This window comes from Scyliorhinus canicula, chromosome 2 (genome assembly GCF_902713615.1).
Source record: "Scyliorhinus canicula chromosome 2, sScyCan1.1, whole genome shotgun sequence".
In the NCBI taxonomy this organism is placed as follows: Eukaryota; Metazoa; Chordata; class Chondrichthyes; order Carcharhiniformes; family Scyliorhinidae; genus Scyliorhinus; species Scyliorhinus canicula.
Genome location: NC_052147.1, coordinates 3,839,302 through 3,856,892, shown reverse-complemented (window position 1 = coordinate 3,856,892; position 17,591 = coordinate 3,839,302). Strand labels below are relative to the sequence as shown.

Below are 17,591 nucleotides of genomic sequence, written 5' to 3'. Positions count from 1 at the left end.
AGAGGGGATCCTGCAGAGAGAGAGAGTGGATCCTGCAGAGAGAGAGAGAGGATCTTGCAGAGAGAGAGAAAGAGAGGATCCTGCAGAGAGAGAGAGAGAGCGAGGATCCTGCAAAGAGAGAGAGAGAGAGAGGATCCTGCAGAGAGAGAGAGAGAGAGGATCATACAGAGAGAGAGAGAGAGGATCCTGCAGAGAGAGAGAAAGAGAGGATCCTGCAGAGAGAGAGAGAGTGGATCCTGCAGAGAGAGAGAGAGTGGATCCTGCAGAGAGAGAGAGAGAGGGGATCCTGCAGAGAGAGAGAAAGAGAGGATCCTGCAGAGAGAGAGAGAATCCCGCAGAGAGAGAGGATCCTGCAGAGAGAGAGAGAGGATCCTGCAGAGAGAGAGAGAGTGGATCCTGCACAGAGAGAGAGAGAGGATGCCGCAGAGAGAGAGAGGATCCTGCAGAGAGAGGGGATCCTGCAGAGAGAGAGAGAGAGAGAGAGGGTCCTGCATAGAGAGAGAGAGAGAGGATCCTGCAGAGAGAGAGAGAGAGGATCCTGCAGAGAGAGAGAGAGGATCCTGCAGAGAGAGGGGATCCTGCAGAGAGAGAGAGTGGATCTTGCAGAGAGAGAGAGAGAGAGGATCCTGCAGAGAGAGAGAGAGAGGATCCTGCAGAGAGAGAGGATCCCACAGAGAGAGAGAGTAGATCCTGCAGAGAGAGAGAGAGGATCCTGCAGAGAGAGAGAGAGGATCCTGCAGAGAGAGAGAGAGAGGATCATGCGCAGAGAGAGAGAGGATCCTGCAGAGAGAGAGGACCCTGCAGAGAGAGAGAGAAGATCCTGCAGAGAGAGAGAGAGGATCCTGCAGAAAGAGAGAGTGGATCCTGCAGAGAGAGAGAAAGAGATGATCCTGCAGAGAGAGAGAGTGGATCCTGCAGAGAGAGAGAGTGGATCCTGCAGAGAGAGAGAAAGAGATAATCCTGCAGAGAGAGAGAGAGGATCCTGCAGAAAGAGAGAGTGGATCCTGCAGAGAGAGAGAAAGAGATGATCCTGCAGAGAGAGAGAGTGGATCCTGCAGAGAGAGAGAGTGGATCCTGCAGAGAGAGAGAGAATCCTGCAGAGAGAGAGGATCCTGCAGAGAGAGAGAGAGGATCCTGCAGAGAGAGAGAGAGAGTGGATCATGCAGAGAGAGAGAGAGAGAGGATGCCGCAGAGAGAGAGAGAGAGGATCCTGCAGAGAGAGGGGATCCTGCAGAGAGAGAGAGTGGATCCTGCAGAGAGAGAGAGAGGATCCTGCAGAGAGAGAGAGAGAGGATCCTGCAGAGAGAGAGAGAATCCCGCAGAGAGAGAGGATCCTGCAGAGAGAGAGAGAGAGTGGATCAGAGAGAGAGAGAGTGGATCAGAGAGAGAGAGAGTGGATCCTGCAGAGAGGAAAAAATGTGAGAGAGCGGGCCGCAGAGAGATGAGAGCATTCTGCAGAGAGAAATGATTTCCTGCAGAGAGAGAGAGGGGGATCATGCAGAGAGAGGGGATCCTGCAGAGAGAGGAGAGGAGGCATTATGCAGAGGAGAGGAAAGGATCCTGCGAGAGAGAGAGGGGATCCGCAGGAGAGAGGATCAGCAGAGAGAGCACGAGGATCCTGCAGAGAGAGAGGATCCTGCAGAGAGAGGTATTCCCCGCAGAGAGATAGATAGGAGGATCCTGCAAGAGAGAGGATCTAAGAGAGAGAGGGGATCCTGCAGAGAGAGAGAGAGGATCCTGCAGAGAGAGAGAGAGAGGATCCTGCAGAGAGAGAGAGAGGATCCTGCAGAGAGAGAGAGTGGATCCTGCAGAGAGAGAGTGGATCCTGCAGAGAGAGAGAGAGAGGATCCTGCAGAGAGAGAGAGAGTGGATCCTGCAGAGAGAGAGAGAGAGGCTCCTGCAGAGAGAGAGAGAGAGAGCGGATCCTGCAGAGAGAGAGAGAGAGGGTCCTGCAGAGAGAGAGAGAGGATCCTGCAGAGAGAGAGCGGATCCTGCAGAGAGAGAGAGGGTCCTGCAGAGAGAGAGAGAGGGTCCTGCAGAGAGAGAGAGAGGATCCCGCAGAGAGAGAGAGAGAGCGGATCCTGCAGAGAGAGAGAGAGGATCCTGCAGAGAGAGAGAGAGAGAGAGGATCCTGCAGAGAGAGAGAGAGTGGATCCTGCAGAGAGAGAGAGAGGGTCTTGCAGAGAGAGAGAGACGATCCTGCAGAGAGAGAGAGGATCATGTAGAGAGAGAGGATCCTGCAGAGAGAGAGGATCCTGCAGAGAGAGTGGATCCTGCAGAGAGAGAGAGAGGATCCTGCAGAGAGAGTGGATCCTGCAGAGAGAGAGAGAGGATCCTGCAGAGAGAGAGAGAGAGGGTCTTGCAGAGAGAGAGAGAGTGGATCCTGCATAGAGAGTGGATCCTGCAGAGAGAGAGAGAGAGAGGATCCTGCAGAGAGAGAGATTGGATCCTGCAGAGAGAGAGAGAGAGAGAGAGAGGATCCGGCAGAGAGAGAGAGAGGGTCCTGCAGAGAGAGAGAGAGAGAGTGGATCCTGCAGAGAGAGAGAGGGTCCTGCAGAGAGAGAGAGAGAGAGTGGATCCTGCAGAGAGAGAGAGTGGATCCTGCAGAGAGAGAGAGAGAGTGGATCCTGCAGAGAGAGAGGGTCCTGCAGAGAGAGAGAGAGGATCCTGCAGAGAGAGAGTGGATCCTGCAGAGAGAGAGAGAGAATCCTGCAGAGAGAGAGAGAGGATCCTGCAGAGAGAGAGAGAGAGAGAGGATCCTGCAGAGAGAGAGAGAGAGTGGATCCTGCAGAGAGAGAGAGAGAGGATCCTGCAGAGAGAGAGAGAGAGAGAGTGGATCCTGCAGAGAGAGAGTGGATCCTGCAGAGAGAGAGAGAGAGGATCCTGCAGAGAGAGAGAGAGAGAGGATCCTGCAGAGAGAGAGAGAGAGTGGATCCTGCAGAGAGAGAGAGAGGATCCTGCAGAGAGAGAGAGAGGGTCCTGCAGAGAGAGAGAGAGAGGGTCCTGCAGAGAGAGAGAGAGGATCCTGCAGAGAGAGAGAGAGAGCGGATCCTGCAGAGAGAGAGAGAGGATCCTGCAGAGAGAGAGAGAGAGGATCCTGCAGAGAGAGAGAGAGAGTGGATCCTGCAGAGAGAGAGAGGATCCTGCAGAGAGAGAGAGGATCCTGCAGAGAGAGAGAGAGAGGATCCTGCAGAGAGAGTGAGAGGATCCTGCAGAGAGAGAGAGGATCCTGCAGAGAGAGAGAGAGAGGGTCCTGCAGAGAGAGAGAGAGGATCCCGCAGAGAGAGAGAGAGGATCCTGCAGAGAGAGAGAGAGGATCCTGCAGAGAGAGAGAGGATCCTGCAGAGAGAGAGAGAGAGGGTCCTGCAGAGAGAGAGAGGATCCCGCAGAGAGAGAGAGAGGGTCCTGCAGAGAGAGAGATGAGCAGCACACGCTGGTCCAGCCTACAATGTCCACATTCCATCAAAGACTTCAGAAAAATACACACGTGTACCTACATGCACGCACGTGTACATGGAGAGAAAATCTCCCACCAGGAGCCAGAGATGGCGCACCAAATACTGTCCAACTCTGCAGCTGGTGGAGATGGTACTGCCGATGAGAATGGGCAGCTGAGTGGCTCATTGGGCAGGGGAGGGATATTAATCCACCGTGCCCTATGGAAGGCAAGCAGGGGATAGGATTCTCCCAGCCCAGGGCCGGGCCGGAGAATCCCCGCCATCGGGCCACGCCTCCCCCAACGCCGGCACGCCATTCTCCGCAGAGAATCGGCACCATTGGCGCCGGCGTGGTTGGCGCGGCGCCGGTCGGGGGCCGTCCCGCCGATTCGCGGCCCAGGGTTGGCCGAGCGGCCGTCGTGAAAACACCAAGGCTCCACCGGCGCCGTCCACATCTGCTCTCAGCCGGCGGGAACTCGGCGTGGAAGGGTCGGGGTGGGGGGGGGGGGGGCGACCTGATGGGGGGAGTGGGAGTCCGACCCCGGGGGAGGGGGGGGGCGACCTGATGGGGGGAGTGGGAGTCCGACCCCGGGGGGGGTGGCGACCTGATGGGGGGGGGGGGGGGGCGACCTGATGGGGGGAGTGGGAGTCCGACCCCGGGGGGGTGGCGACCTGATGGGGGGGGGGCGACCTGATGAGGGGAGTGGGAGTCCGACCCCGGGGGGGGTGGCGACCTGATGGGGGGGGGGGGGGGGGGGGGGGGGGGGGGGCGACCTGATGGGGGAGTGGGAGTCCGACCCCGGGGGAGGGGGGGGGGGGCGACCTGAGGGGGGGAGTGGGGGTCCGACCCCGGGGGAGGGGGGCACCGATCGGCGGGCCGGCCTCTCTGGCTGGGGGCCTTGTTTTTTCCGCGCCGGCCCCTGTGGCTCTGCGCCATGTTGTGTCGGGGCCGGCACTGCGCATGCGAGGATCCCGCGGCGCCCCGTTCACGACAGGATCAGCAGCTGGAGAAGCGGGAACCGCCGTGCTGGCTCCTGTTGCGGGCCAGAATTAGTCGCCGGGTCGGCCCGTTCTCGCCGCCGTTAAACGCGGCGGCGTTCACTACGGCGTGGACACTCTGCCGCGGGATTAGAGAATCCCGCCCAGGATTCCAAATAAACCCTTTCCGCCGGTTATCTTCCCACAGGCAACCACCAGGGGGCAGAGCAGGACGATCGAGCAGCTGAGCGAATCCCTGGAAAAACTGGAGGCAATTAAGGAGAAGGCAGCCGGGAAGGTGCTGACCCTGAGGTCAGAGCTGGATCAGGCACAACACGGGGCCTGGGAAAGGGATGAGCAGACACAGAACACGCTGACAGCTCTGGGGAATGAACTCCACTCCACAAAGAGGGCGCTGGAGGAGGTAGCACGGAGAGAGAGACAGGTGGGTTTTGGAGGGTTTGCGTTGTTTTCATGCCCCCCTCCCCTCCCCCACAGCTGACGATTGCAGAGCTCCACAGGTTAACCTGCCGGCCCCTGCAAAGTCGGTTCCTGTCCCCGCACCTTTCACACATTCAGCCTGTATCGTTCGTGATGTGGCAAAGCTTCAAATTTAAAATGATCATCCTTCCTTTTTCAATCAGTCCATTATTGCTCTGGGCCATCTCTCTGCAGGATCCACTCTCCCTCTCGTCTCCTTTAGATTCTCCTCAGAACCGACCTCTTTGTCCACTTTTTGGGTTGGGGGCAAGATGGTGGCATAGATAAAATGTCACTGGACAGGAAACCCTGGGCCCAGGCTAATGCTCCAGGGTCATGGGTTCAAACCCCACTACGGCAGCTGGTGGAATTTCAATTCAAGTCTTAAATCTGGAACATAAAGCTGGCCTCAGTAATGGTGACCGTGATACCTGTTGTGTTCTGCTGCTTTGGATAACACAGGCTGCTACTTGATGCAGTCTCAACTAAAGGATGCTCCAGATTCTGAAATGAGTTCACCGTGTTTATTGAACTATTAACACAGTTCTCTAATGAGTTCGACTCTCTGCTAATCTAACTGTAGTAACTCAGTCTAACTGTACCAGCTTGCTCTAAGCCACGTGCTGGGGTGTGATGCTGCTGATCAACCCTGTCTAACTCTCTAGATGTCTGTCTGTGGAAAGAGGCAGGGTGTGAGTGCCTCATCCCTTTTATAGTGTCTATGTCATGCCCCCTTGTGGTGATGCCACCTCTGAGTGTCCTGACTGCCCATTGGTTGTGTCCTATTCTGAGTGTTCATTGGTTGCATGTTTGCATATCATGACAACACTATCAGTGATCATTGTAAAAACCCATCTGGTTCAGTAATGTCCTTTAGGGAAGGAAATCTGCCATCCTGACTCGGTCTGGCCTACACGTGACTCCAGACCCACAGCAATGTGGCCGACTCTGAAATGTCCTCTGAAAGTGCCCAGGTAATTAAGGATGGGCAACAAATGCTGGCCGTGCCAACGGCGCCCACATCCCATCACCGAATTACAAATAGCTCCTCATGTGACTGAGTCACATTTTGTTTGATAATGCTCGAGCGAAGCACCTGATTGGACCTGTTTAACTTTGAAAAGGGGCCCAGTTGCTGTTGTGCCAGAAACCAAAGGGTTCGATTTTGCTGAGGGGGAGAAATTAAAAATTGGCGTCAGCAAAAGTGACCACGAAGCTCTCTGCTTTCTGTAAAATTGTCGGAACAGACGCATTAGGAACAGGAGGAGGCCATTCGGCCCCTCGACCCTGCTCTGATCTGATTGTAACTTAAACTTCATTTTCAAAGATTCTGCGTCCTCTGCCTTTCAGAGAAGAGAGTTCCAGAGACTCTCCACCCTCTGAGAGAAAACATTCCCTCATCTCCGTCTTAAATGAGCAAATGATTCGAAAAGCTAGCGATTCGAAACAAACCTGTTGGGCTTTAACCTGGTGTTGTAAGACTTCTTACTGTAAATGAGCAACCTCTTATTTTTAAACTGTGACCCCAGGTTCTAGATTCTCCCACCAGAGGAAACATCCTCCCCACATCCACCCTGTCAATACCCCTCAGCATCTTGTATCTTTCAATCAAGTCGCCTCTCACTCTTCTAAACTCCAGCAGGTACCAGCCCGAGTCTGTCCGACCGTTCCTCATAAATAAACCCACCCATTCCTGGTATTATTCACGGTAAACCCTCTCTGAACTGATTCTGACACATTTACATATTTCCTTAAATAAGGAGACGAATACTGTAGACAATACTCCAGATGTGATCTCACCAATCCCTGTGTAACTAGATCATAACCTCAATACCTTTGTAGCCAATTCCCCCTCACAATAAACAATAACATTCTGTCAGCTTTCCTAATTACTTGCTGTACCTGTGTCCCGGCCTTTTGTGATTCATGCACTAGGACACCCAGATCCCTCTGCATCTCACAGCTCTGCAATCTCTCACCGTTTGGACAATAAGCTTCTCTTTTATTCTTCCTGCTAAATATGACCTTCCAGCTGTATAGAACCTTAGTTAGGCCACACTTGGAGTATAGTGTTCAATTCTGGTCGCCACACTACCAGAAGGATGTAGAGGCTTTAGAGAGGGTGCACAAGAGATTTGCCAGGATGTTGCCTGGTATGGAGGGCATTAGCTACGAGGAGCGGTTGAATAAACTTGGTTTGTTCTCACTGGAATGACGGAGGTTGAGGGGCGACCTGATAGAGAGCTACAAAATTATCAGGGCATAGACAGAGTGGATAGTCAGAGGCTTTTTTCCAGGGTAGAGGGGTCAATTACTAGGGGACATAGGTTTAAGGTGCAAGGGGCAAGGTTTAGAGGAAATGTAGGAGGCAAGTTTTTTACACAGAGGGTAGTGGGTGCCTGGAACTCGCTGCTGGAGAAGGTGGTGGAAGCAGGGACGATAGTGACATTTAAGGGGCATCTTGACAAATACATGAATAGGATGGGAATAGAGGGATACGGACCCTGGGCAGCATGGTCGGCATGGGCTTGGAGGGCCGAAGGGTCTGTTCCTGTGCTGTACTTTTCTTTGTTCTTTGTAAATGGACAATTTCACATTTTCCCACATTATATTCCATTTCCCAGATCTTTACCCACTCACTTAACCTATCTGTGTCCCTTTGTAACCTCCTTACGTCCTCTTCACAAATTACTTTCCTACTTATCTTTGGCAACCAGCAAACTTGGCAAGCAGACCTTCAGCCCCTTCATCCAAATTATTTATATAAATTGCAAACAGTTGAGGCCCCAGCACTGATCCCTGTGGCTCACCGCTCATTATATCCTGTCAGGCAGAAAATGACTTATTGAAGCCAACTCAGTTCTCTGTTAGCCAGCCAATTTTCAATCCATGCCAATATTACCCCCTATAACATGGATTTATATTTTAGACCATAAAACCATAAGATATAAGACCATAATTAGGCTGTTGATCCCATTGAGTCTGCTCCGCCATTCGATCATGGCTGATATGTTTCTCATCCCCATTCTCCTGCCTTATCCCCACAACCCCATGTCCCCTTATTAATCAAGAACACCAGATTTGTGCTTGAGGTGCTGTTACCTACAGAGCTACAGGCCAAGAGCTGGAAGATGGAATTAGACAGAATAGCTCTTTCTAATAAGAACTAGGGTTCTCCGTAACCCATTACCAATTAAAAATCTGTCTAACTCCTCCTTAAATTTACTCACTGTCCCAGCATCCCCCACACTCTGGGGCAGCGAATTCCACAGATTCACAACCCTTTGGGAGAGGTTTCTCCTCAAATCTGTTTTAAATTTGCTGCCCCTTAATCCTGAGACAATGACCTCTCGTTCTAGAATGGCCCCCAAGAGGAAGCATCAGTTCCACCGTCTCCTTTATCCAGACCGTCTACCATTTTAATATCTTAATTTGATTCCCCCTCATTCTTCTAAACATGCAAGAGTATCGGCCTAAACTGTTCAATCTCTCTTCATGCGACAAACCCTCATCTCTGGAATCGATCCAGTGAACCTCCTCTGAACTGCCTCCAACTACATCTTTCCTCAGATAAGGGGCCCAGAACTGTGCACAATACTCCAGGTGGGCTCTCACCAATGCCTTGCATAATTACACTTACTTACCTTCATATTCTATCCCTTTAGCTATAAATGCCGCTTTCTTTATTACCTGCTGCACCCGCGTGCTTGTTTTCTGTGACTCATGCACGAGGCCCCCCAGATCCCTCTGCATCGGAGCTCCCCAAAGTCTCTCCACATTTAGATAATAAGGTGCTTTCCATTTTTCTGACCAAAATGCATGACCTCACACTTATCCACGTTAAACACCACTTGCCAACGTTCACACACGTCTTCTACCCCCTCAAAGAGCCGGCTCATCCTCACCCTTGTAAGGTGCGCTCTATACACCACCTTCAGCTGTATCAGCCCCAACCTCGCACACGAGGTGGAGGCATTCACTCTCCAGAGCACCTCACACCAGACCCCCTCCTCCATATCCTCTCCCAACTCTTCCTCCCACTTTGCCTTGATCCCTTCTAGCGGCGCCATCTCCTCCTCCAAAATAGCCCCGTAAACCTCCGACACTACCCCCTTCTCCAGTCCCCCTGTCGGCAGCACCTCCTCCAGCAATGTGGAAGCCGGCTCCACTGGGAAGCTCTGTATCTCCTTCCTGGCAAAGTCTCGAACCTGCAAGTATCTAAATATTACCCCCTGCTCCAGCCCATACTTCGCTCCCAGCTTCTTCAATCCTGCAAAACGACCCCCAAGAAACAAATCTTTTAGTGTTCTAATCCCCTTCTCCTCCCATCTCCGAAAATTTCCATCCCACTTCCCTGGCCCAAATCTATGGTTACCCCGAATCGGCATTTCCCTTGATCCTGCCCCCAACCCAAAGTGCTGTCGAAACTGCCTCCAAATTCTCAACAAAGCTATTACTACCGGACTCCCTGAGTATCTCCCCGGGGCGGTCAGGTGCGGTGCTGTAACTAGCGCCTTTAATCCTGACACCCCTACCCAAACTCTCCTCCATTCTAACCCATTGGGAGTCAACCTTTCTGACCCAGCTCTGCACCTTCTCCACATTCGCCGAGTCATTGCAGTGTTAATGTAAACCTACTTGTGACATTAATATAAATTATTGATGCTGATATTTTCTGCAATAACCTTTTATGTGGTCCCTTTTCAAATGCCTTCTAGAGATCTAAGTACAGTACATCCACCGGTTCCCCTTTATCCACAGCACATGTTACTTCGACAAAGAACCCCAATTTGGTTAAACCTGATTTCCCTTTCACAAAACCATGTTGACTCTGCCTATTTACCTTGAAGTTACCAAAGTGCCTGCTATAACTTTTGAAATGATAGCTTCTAACATTTTCTTTGGGCAGCACGGTAGCATGGTGGTTAGCATAAATGCTTCACAGCTCCAGGGTCCCAGGTTCGATTCCCGGCTGGGTCACTGTCTGTGTGGAGTCTGCACGTCCTCCCCGTGTGTGCGTGGGTTTCCTCCGGGTGCTCCGGTTTCCTCCCACAGTCCAAAGACGTGCAGGTTAGGTGGATTAGCCATGCTAAATTGCCCGTAGTGTCCTAAAAAGTAAGGTTGGGGGGGGGGGGGGGGGTTGTTGGGTCACAGGTATATGGTGGATATGTGGGCTTGAGTAGGGTGATCATTGCTCGGCACAATATCGAGGGCCGAAGGGCCTGTTCTGTGCTGTACTGTTCTATAAGCTTCTATTTTCCCTATGGCAGATGTATTTAATTTGTGTATTTATCGTATATCCTGTTTTTCATGTGTGGCGCGATCTGACTGGACAATACTTTTCACTGTACCTCGGTACACGTGACAATAAATCTAACTCTAATTATGGTCGACTAACTGTCCTATATCTTCCTACTTTCTGTCTCCCTCCCTTTTTGTATAAAGGAGTTACATTTGCCATCTTTAAATCTAATGGAACATTCCGTGAATCTAGGGAATTTTCAAAAATTAAAACCAGCAGATCAACAATCTCATTACTCACTTTTCTCAAGACTCTAAGATGAAGACCATCTGGACCTGGTGACTTGCCAGCCCATATCTCCAACAATTTGTTCAGTACCACTTCTCTGGTGAAGGTGAATTCCTCTATCCCTTTCATTTCCCCATTTACAGATATTCTGGGATGTTACTTGAATCCTCTATGGTGAAGACTGATAACAAATACCCGTTCGGTTCATCTGCCATCTCCTTATTTTCCACTATTATTTCCTCAGACGCACTTTCTACAGGATCACTTTATTCACTCTTTTCTTTGAAATTTTTTAAAATAAAAACTCTTATTATCCATTTTCATAATTCTAGCTAGCTTTCCCTCGTACTCTATTTTTCCCCGCCTCATTGATCTTTTAGCCATTCTTTGCTATTTTTTACATTCTGTCTAATCTTTTGACCTGCTGCCGATCCTTGGCTGCCTTCACAGGGCAGCAGGGTAGCATGGTGGTTAGCATCAATGCTTCACAGCTCCAGGGTCCCAGGTTCGATTCCCGGCTGGGTCACTGTCTGTGTGGAGTCTGCACGTCCTTCCCGTGTGTGCGTGGGTTTTCTCCGGGTGCTCCGGTTTCCTCCCACAGTCCAAAGATGTGTGGGTTAGGTGGATTGGCCATGCTAAATTGCCCGTAGTTTAAGTTTAATGGGGGGATTGTTGGGTTACGTGGGTTTAAGTAGGGTGATCATTGCTCGGCACAACATCGAGGGCCGAAGGGCCTGTTCTGTGCTGTACTGTTCTATGTTCTATGTTCATTATGAGGTCGCTGATCCTATCTTATTGCACTCCCAGGTCTTGTATAGCCTGTTCTCTGGCCAACTCCAGAAGGTGGTGTGCGAATAAAAACTATCTCAAAAACATTCTATAAACTCCTTGTCTGGGCTACTTTTGCACAACTAATTTTTTCAATCTATATGGAGATTAAAATCCCCCAAATTATCACTATACAGGCTCTCATTATCTCTTCCTTTATACTCCACCCTACCATGTGGTTACTGTTAGGGGGCCTGTACACCACTCCCACAAGTGCCTTCTTGATTTTACCATTTGTCAATTCTACCCAGACCTCTTCTACATTTGGTTTCCTGGACTTAGGTCATCCCTTTCTGTTGTACTAATGCCACCTTTAATTAACAGGGCTATCCTTTTACCTGTTCCTAGATTTTTGTCCTTCCGAAATACCATGTGTATTTCGGCCCCAATCTAACCTCTCGCCCCATCTGCTGATTTACTCTTGGATTTGATATCTCTGATCCTTCCTGACACGGTCTGTTCATCATTTCCATCTTAATACCTTTCTCTCTTGACTTGTTTCTGCTCTTTATGTGCCACATCTTCTCAAATTTGATCCCTTGCCCCCACGATTCAGTTTCAAACCCTCTCTACTTTCCTCGTTATGTGACGCACTAGAACACTAGCTCCAACACGGTTCAGGTGCAGACTATCCCCCACGGTACAGATCCCACTTTTCCCAGTATTATTGCCAGTGCCCCTCGAACCAGAACCAATTCTCCCACACCAATCTTTGAGCCACGCCTTCATCTCTCTGATCTTATTTGCTCTCTGCCAATTTGCATGCGGTTCAGGTAATAATCCTTTGAGTTCCTGCTTCTTAAGTTGATGTCTGGCTCCTTAGAGTGACTATGCAGAACCTCTTTCTTTGCCTTGCCCATGCAGTCTGTACCTACATAGACCATGGTGTCTGGATCCTCCCCTCCCACGGCAACGTCCTCTCCAGCCCTGAGCAGATGTCCCTGACACTGGGCAGGCCGGACTCTCACTCTTTGTGACAAAGAACAGCGTCACTCTCCCTCACTATACTATCCCCCACTGCCACAACAATATATTTTACTGCCCCCGTTGGAATGGCTCCCGGTACCACCATGCCCAGTAAGGTCATCCACCCTGCAGCCACCACTCTCACCCTAACCAACTGAAAGAACCTCAAACCTGTTGGATAATTCATAGACCCCCTCAACAGGATTTGGGTTTTGTTTATTGCCACGTGTACCGAGGTACAGTTAAAAGTATTTTTCTGCGAGCAGCTCAACAGGTCATTAAGTACATGAAAAAAAAAGAAAATACACAATAGGGCAATACAGTGTCGAAGGCAGCCATGCGGCCCATCGCCTCTGTACTAACCCTCTGAAACAGCGCCCTACCGAGGCCCATCCCCCCCACCCCCACCCCAATCTCATCACCCCTTAACCCCACCTAACCTTGTTTTAACTTGTTAGAGTATCCAATTCATTTTTTCCAATTCAGGCGCAATTTAGCGTGGCCAATCCACCTACCCTGCACATCTTTTGGGTTGTGGGGGCAAAACCCGCGCAAACACGGGGAGAATGTGCAAACCCCACCTGACCTGCGCATCTTTGGACACGAAAGGACAATTTTCTTCAGCACGGCCAATCCACATAACCCCACCTAACCTGTACGTCTGAAAATCCTGAGGATTCCGCACTCCCTGCCCTCTGGGTCTCCTTACCCACCTCACTCACTAACCCTAGCCCCAACCCTAAACCCCTTCCCACCCCAGGAGTCCCCAACCACTGAACAAGTCAGAAGACCCTATCCCAAGGGGTGTGACCACCTCCTGGTACAAAGCTAACCTTCCCCTCCCCCACCGCAGTGGCTGAAGTTTGGCCCTCAGCTCAATGAAATGAAAAATGAATGAAATGAAAATCGCTTATTGTCACAAGTAGGCTTCAAATGAAGTTACTGTGAAAAGCCCCTAGTCGCCACATTCCGGCGCCTGTTCGGGGAGGCTGGTATGGGAATGTCCCTGAACTGAAGCTCCTCTGACTGTAGACTTCTGTGTCCTGGTTCACATGGTACCCGGGAGTGCCCACATGCTGCCAGCCTTGACACATCAATCTTCCATCATTCTTAATATATTTTAATTAACGACTTCAATATTTCATTCAATTATTTAGTTTCCTTTGGTACATATTTTATTCACCTTGTCACCAGTTCTTGTACTCACAAAACAGCTAGCTTCGTCCCCTGTCGCAGAGTGAGATCACCACCCCAACAAAGTTCAGGTGTAGACTATCCCTGACGGTGCAGATCGGTATTCTGGTTTAGCACAGATTGTTGGTTCAGCACAGTGGGCTAAACAGCTGGCTTGTAAAGCAGAGCAAGACCAGCAGCGCGGGTTCAATTCGACAGGCGCCGGAATGTGGCGACTAGGGGCTTTTCACAGTAACTTCATTGAAGCCTACTCGTGGCAATAAGCGATTATTATTATTAAATATTGCAGGATGAAAAAGTTAGAAATGGCAAAGGAGCAGCTCCTCCTCCCCCCCTCCCCCCTCCCCCCTCCCCCCCCTCCCCCTCCCCCCCTCCCCCCTCCCCCTCCACCCCCCACCCCCTCCCCCCCTCCCCCTTAAAGGGCAATTTAGCATGGTAAATCCACCTAACCCCCACATCTTTGGACTGTGGGAGGAAACCGGAGCACCCGGAGGAAACCCGCGCAGACACGGGGAGGACGTGCAGACTCCGCACAGACAGTGACCCAAGCCGGGAATCGAACCTGGGACCCTGGAGCTGTGAAGCAACTGTGCTAACCACTGTGCTACCGTGCTACCCTGTTAGCTGAGACCCCAGGTCAGAAAAATGTTTCCTGAATTAAATAACCTCGAGCACTATGTTCGAAGTCATACTCGAGTCAGCTAACGCATGGACAATCAATGTCCTTTTGTAATAGTAGTAATTGCTTATTGTCAGGAGTAGGCTTCAATGAAGTTACTGTGAAAAGCCCCTAGTCGCCACATTCCGCCGCCTGTCCGGGGAGGCCGGTACGGGAATTGAACCCCCGCTGCTGGCCTTGTTCTGCATTACAAGCCAGCTGTTTAGCCCACTGTGCTAAACCAGCCCCTGGGGAAGAAAATAAGAACATTAGATCATAAGAAATAGTGGTAGAATGAACTCATTTGGCTCACCATGCCTTAACTCCATTTTCCTGCCTGCCCCTACGGCACCCCACCTACCCACCCCCTCCACATAACCCTTGCCTCCCATGTCGATCAAAAATCTATCTAACTCAGCCATGAATATGATAAATGAACAACCTCTGCCGCTCTCTGAATGAGGCTCACTACCCTCTGAGAGAAGCAATTCCTCCTCATCCCTGTCCTAAATGGAAACCCCTAACATTGAAAGTCTAATGATGACCATGAAACCATTGTCGATTGTCGTAAAAACCCATCTGGTTCACTAATGTCCTTTAGGGAAGGAAATCTGCCGTCCTTACCCGATCTGGCCTACATGTGACCCCAGATCCACAGTAATGCCTCTTAAATGCCCTCTGAGGGCAGCATGGTGGCGCAGTGGTTAGCACTGCTGCTTCACGACACTGAGGTCCCGGGTTCGATCCCGGTTCTGGGTCACTATCCGTGTGGAGTTTGCACATTCTCCCCGTGTTTGCGTGGGTTTCGCCCCCACAACCCAAAGATATGCAGGCTAGGTGGCTTGGCGACGCTAAATTGCCCCTTAATTGGAGAAAAAATGAATTGGGTACTCTAAATGTAAAATTTTTTAAAATATCCTCTGAAACTGCCTAGCAAGCCGGAATTACGGATAGCCGTACGGGGTAATTAGGAATGGACAAGAAATATTGGCCCTCCCGCTCACATCCCATGAACAGATTTTTAAAAATCACCACGTTGCCGTATTTGATGCCAGCCTTGCTTGCGATGCTCATATCTGAGAATGAATTTGAAACAGTAATGATGCCTGCTCACCCTCGGCCAAGTCTGATGTCAATGTTTGTTTTTGCAGTTGGTGGATTTCCGTGAGTTTGTAACGAGAGCTCTGGGATTTAACACAAACAGCATGGTTGTTCCCGATGAGAGGATCTACCTTCAGTTGAAGGGCCTGGTGCAGGCCCAGCGAAGCCTCAACCAGCGACCTTTCCACTCGGACAGCTCGCTGCAAGGGAGCAATGACAGAACCGGCGTCAGATACATGGGGTCCCAGCCCGCGCGCAGCCCTTCACCAAACTGGGGCCAGCGCAGGTCTTAACTCAGCTCTCTGCTGAGGGCCTGCATCAGGGCTCCCCAGTGAATTTCATTCCAACATAGTTCACAGCCTCTGTAAACCCCCAGCCACTCTCTCAACCCCCAACAGCCCCTCTCCCCAAAACACTCCCCTGATAATATGGTGCGTGGAGGATTGTGTGTCGTTGGGACATCACATGTGCACGGATTATGGGAAGTGTCCTTGCGAGTGTATGCTACTGTAGGAACTGTTAACGAGATTTGACCAAGGCCCATTTAATTCACATTCTACCATACTGGTGTGATCTGAAGAAATAGGAGCAGGAGGAGGCCACTCGGCCCCTTCAGCCTGCTCCACCATTCAATAAGATAATGGCTGATCTGATTGTGGCTTTAACTCCACTTTCCTGCCATCCTCCATGAACCCCATCCCCCTGTCAATCAGATTCCTGCCTCACCCGACCTTGAATATATTCAATGACCCAGCCCCCACTGCTCGCTGGGAAAGAGAATTCCAAAGATTAATGACCCCCCCTGCCCCCCGAGAGAAGCAATCCCTCCTCATCGCCAACTTAAATGGCAGACCCCTTATCTTCAAACTCTTCCCCCTCGTTCTATACTTTCCCGTGAGTTGGAAACATTCTCTCAGCATCCACTGTGTCAAGACCCGTCACAACCTCATAGGCTTCAATAAGATCATCTCTCATTCCTTCTTGACTAACCTCCAGCAATGAGCCTACAGCAGACCCAGGCATGAGGTGAGGTCAAACCCCGATGGCGAGCAGCCTTGGAAAGCGCAGATCCACGGTCACCCGTTCGTTCTGAGTCCGCAAACTTCACCACGTCATGTCTCAAATTGTTCCCGTCACGAAAATGTTATTTTCTGAAATAAATCTGTCTGTTTGTGTAATCGGTCTCAGTTCTTCACTTCTGTCCACTCAGTGAGTGTATTGGGCTGTGACTGACCACTGGGCCAAGACCTGCGCTCCCCTGACAGGCACACATGCAGCGGGGCCCTCTGCAAGGCGGTCAGTGGCTGGAATCCTGGCTGACCACCTTCTTCCTTCTGGGCAGAGAATTGAGGATATGTGAGGCTCCTGTCACAGCTCAGCTGCCTCAACACAGACCGCGTGTCAAAGCTGGGGTTTTTGTTGGCGGGTGTGCCTCGGTACCGGAATACACGGGGCAGGGGGACAGAGGGATCATGGTAAACTTCACAAAGGACAATCAGCGACAGTGGGTTGACAGCTGGAGAAGGCACAGAACAGATTTACATGGACGATACCACAACGGAAAAGGTTTAACTATCCTCTGCAGCTCTTTCCTTTTCTTCATTTACGGGATGTGGCCATCGCTGGCTGGGCCAGCACTAATTGCCTCTGAGAAGGCGGTGGTGAGCCGCCATCTTGAACCGCTGCAGTCCCCGAGGTGTAGGTACATCCACTGTGCTGTTGGGGAGGGAGTTCCAGGGTTTTGACCCAGCCACAGTGAAGGAAGGGCGATATATTTCCAAGTCACGAATATGTGTGCCTCTTCTAGCAAAGAGAAGGCTGAGTGGAGAACTAATAATGATAATCTTTATTATTGTCACAAGTAGGCTGACATTAACACTGCAATGAAGTTACTGTGAAAAGCCCCTAGTCGCCACATTCTGGCGCCTGTTCGGGTACACAGAGGGAGAATTCAGAATGTCCAATTCACCCAACAACACATCTTTTGTGAATTGTGGGAGGAAACCGGGGCGTCCGGAGGAAACCCACGCAGACACGGGGAGAACATGCAGACTCCGCACAGACAGTGATCCAAGCCGGGAATCGAGCCTGGGACCTTGGTGCTGTGAAACAACAGTGCTAACCACTTGGGCACTTGATAGAAGTCTTTAAGATTACTAAGGACTTCGATAGAGTAAACATGTTTCCTCTTGTGGGAGAGTGGCTCTAAGTGGTTAGGCAATAATAAATGGAATTTATTATTTGTGGGCAGCACGGTAGCACAAGTGGGTAGCACTGTGGTTTCACAGCGCCAGGGTCCCAGGTTCAATTCCCTGCTGGGTCACTGTCTGCACGTTCTTCCCGTGTCTGCGTGGGTTTCGTCCGGGTGCTTCGGTTTCCTCCCACAGTCCAAAGAATTGCAGGTTAGGTGGATTGGCCA

The 17,591-nt window shown here is 50.9% G+C and overlaps 1 protein-coding gene across 1 annotated transcript in view; it reads left to right on the top strand.

Moving 5' to 3' along the window:
- LOC119962492 (coiled-coil domain-containing protein 170-like) overlaps positions 1-15,682 on the top strand; it is a 91,293-nt gene extending 75,611 nt beyond the window's left edge. Inside the window, exons 12-13 of the mRNA XM_038790438.1 lie at positions 4,624-4,860; positions 15,223-15,682. Of these exons, the coding sequence (XP_038646366.1) occupies positions 4,624-4,860; positions 15,223-15,465 (480 nt within the window). The 3' untranslated portion in view covers positions 15,466-15,682. The remainder of the gene's footprint in view (positions 1-4,623; positions 4,861-15,222) is intronic.
- The last annotated feature ends 1,909 nt before the right edge of the window (positions 15,683-17,591 follow it).